Source organism: Neolamprologus brichardi, unplaced genomic scaffold (genome assembly GCF_056152115.1).
Source record: "Neolamprologus brichardi isolate AB-2024 unplaced genomic scaffold, ASM5615211v1 NODE_ptg000008l+_length_2720982_cov_1, whole genome shotgun sequence".
Taxonomy (NCBI): Eukaryota; Metazoa; Chordata; class Actinopteri; order Cichliformes; family Cichlidae; genus Neolamprologus; species Neolamprologus brichardi.
In genome coordinates this window covers 2513312-2515968 of record NW_028270135.1, presented here as the reverse complement: position 1 = coordinate 2515968, position 2657 = coordinate 2513312, and the positions used below count along the sequence as shown (strand labels likewise).

Here is a 2657-nt window from a genome sequence, read left to right as displayed (position 1 = left end):
GTAGTAAAATATGCATTGCAAACAACAATATGAATTTTAACACAATTTAAAGCTCAGACATAACATTCAACATTACTATAACATTACAACATTACTATGTTGCTTGCATACATTAGTCCTCCATTTAATCAGGCTGTATCCATTAATAGTGACTTTATGCTATTTAACGTGTGGAGAAAACATTAAATTTTGAGTATAACTGCTCCACTCAAACAGTTTGTGAAAACCAGTGTGCATTTGCCTTTGTAACAATTGCCCATCTGGCAAAAATCAGTGTTTACACTTCAAGTGTATAAGACTTTAAGTTATGAACCAACAATCTTTGTCTAATAGCCAATGAGCAAACCACATAGTTTATATGAACATGTTATAACTTACAATTTTAAACTTTAAAAAGGTAAACACATATTTGCATTGGAAAAATCTTGAAAAAAAAATATCTGCCTTGCCTGAGTCTGTTTCAAGCTCATTCACCCCATTAGCTTGTTTTTTAGGAACTGTGCCTTGGATGACAACCTCTGCCCATCTAGCTTCATGATAATCTTTTGCAAGACTTCAAAAGTGCATTTGAGCTCCGGTGAGTAGCTTAGGTTCAGACAGTATATCAGTCCAAATAACAGAGCACAAGCAATTGCAATGCTCCTCAAACCAGTGAGAACCTCCACGCCTTCAATCAGGACACCGATGTTCTCTGGGTTATCTCCAGGCTCCGCACCCTCCTGCTGTATGACATACACTCCCATCACAGTTTGTTCCATGGCCTCAGTGTTCTGTGACGTAAAATATAATAATACATTTGTTTGAGTCTAGATATGAAAAAAAAAGTAATTCAGCAATCAGCGTGAATATGCTGATATATTTACTAAATTCTATGTCTCTGGTTTCACACCTCAGAAATTTGACATGAAACAAAACAAGGACCAATTGCAATATCTGTTATTCACACGGGGTGTCACATTTTACCATTTCATATATCGAAATTACCCATAACTCCTGCAGCAAATTACATAACACAGAACATGTTGTGAATGTAACTGACCGTATATTCCTTCACAAGTTTCTCATGGTCTTCGTTCAGGTAGACACACAAGGACTTCAGGATGCATGCTCGTCTTGTATGTATTGTGTCATCCTAAGAAAAAAGGGAATCCATAATGACAATATTTAGCTTTTAGGCAGCAGTTTGAAAAAGGAATACTTAGCTTGGAAGAGTCCAAAAGGCAAGTACATATGGTAAATGGACTGGTTCTTATAAAGCATTTTTCTACTCTGAGCACTCAAAGCACTTTATACAACAATTCCTTCACCCATTCACACAAGCACTTTTTCTAAACTGTTTAGTGCTTACTGTCTAACATTCATACACATTCACACTCCGATGGATGCATCGGAGAGCAAGATGGGGTTAGTATCTTGCCTAAGGATTTTTGGCATGCAGACTGGAGGAGCTTGGCACCAAACCACCAACCTTCTGGTTAGTAGCTGACCTGCTCTACCACCTGAGCAACAGCCACCTCGAAACATCTGTCTAAACCAAATCAGACACAAAATGAGGCAACTAAACACTGTTTTTTTTTTTCATTTTGATCAAAATTAACCATAGGATTTTATCAATTACTTATTAATATAAGACTGATGCTTATATAATTTGTATAACAATATAAAAACCTCTTATGACTTTTGCCTACCATATGTATAGATATCTTCGCTCATAAAATTGCCAGGTTATGGGCATAAAAAGTTCTTAAGCACAGATCTAACCCACCTTGGAGATGGCCACCATGATGTGTCTGATTTTTCTGCCAGCCACTCCACCTTTGCCTTGAAAGAGCTCCATCATGCGAGGAGTGTACAAGTCTAGCTCATAAAAGAATCTAGATAGCAGCGGTACTGTCGATATGCGCAGGAATTCCTTGTCAATGTGAAAAACATGAACAATGCACTTACAATATGCACCAGAGGAAGGACATACCAGGAATTATTAGCTGTTTTATCACTGTTTTATCACAATATTAGTGAAGAAAGAAATAACTGGTCAACCATAAACACACTCTTGCGACATAAAGCTATACATATAGGACATGCAACTCTTTCTCGGTGAACAGAGCTGGCCATCTGCTTTTAAAATCTGCAATGAAGGGCTGTCCTTGAATAACTTCTTGCCTCCTGTACGAAAAAGTCTTCTGCATTTTCATTGTCACTATATCGTCATTGTTTCTCTTCTGAACCTCTGAAAGCAGTGCAATTCTCTCTTTTTCCATGCTGTCAGTGGTTTCTCCTTTCTCCAGTAATTGACTTCTGCTCTTCTAGGCTTTTTCACATTCAATGCTGCCTGACTTTTGTCTTGGGCCTTGTTCTTTAGTGAATTTACCAACACCTCAGCACAGCCCAGGCCTCTCAGTTTGGTCCGGACATTGGCCATTTTATACTTATACTAATTTTCCAACCATAACAGCCATTGAAGAACCCCTGCTCCCTCAGACAAGGATGCTGTTTGACAAGGGCTTCTGCAACTTCATTCAGGTCATTGTCAGTTGGATAGACTTTAAATTTTATTATTTCTTCAGCCAGCCTTTCTAAAAGGTGGGATTTCAGTTTTGGTGAGGGGGTCAAATGAGTTCCACCAGCAATGAACTCAGCATTGGCCTTTTCAAGTT

General features: G+C 38.2%; 1 protein-coding gene across 1 annotated transcript; it reads right to left on the bottom strand.

Annotated features, from left to right (window-relative positions):
* Positions 1–445: 445 nt before the first annotated feature.
* On the bottom strand, positions 446–2242 carry LOC148094783 (uncharacterized). The gene is made up of 4 exons (XM_087837151.1): positions 2109–2242; positions 1766–1942; positions 1040–1132; positions 446–770 (listed from the first exon to the last, which is right to left on the bottom strand). Exons 1-4 carry the CDS (start codon positions 2193–2195, stop codon positions 471–473), a joined length of 657 nt encoding a protein of 218 aa, XP_087693277.1. The 5' UTR covers positions 2196–2242; the 3' UTR covers positions 446–470.
* Positions 2243–2657: the final 415 nt, after the last annotated feature.

Bases quoted from the DNA above. Each gene is read 5' to 3' on its own strand.
- LOC148094783 (XM_087837151.1), bottom strand. From the start codon at position 2,195: ATGAAAATGCAGAAGACTTTTTCGTACAGGAGGCAAGAAGTTATTCAA. The intron at 1,943-2,108 runs GCTCTGTTCACC...GCATATTGTAAG, and splicing joins ATTTTAAAAGCAGATGGCCA to TGCATTGTTCATGTTTTTCA. The intron at 1,133-1,765 runs GTGGGTTAGATC...CTTTTTTCTTAG, and splicing joins TCATGGTGGCCATCTCCAAG to GATGACACAATACATACAAG.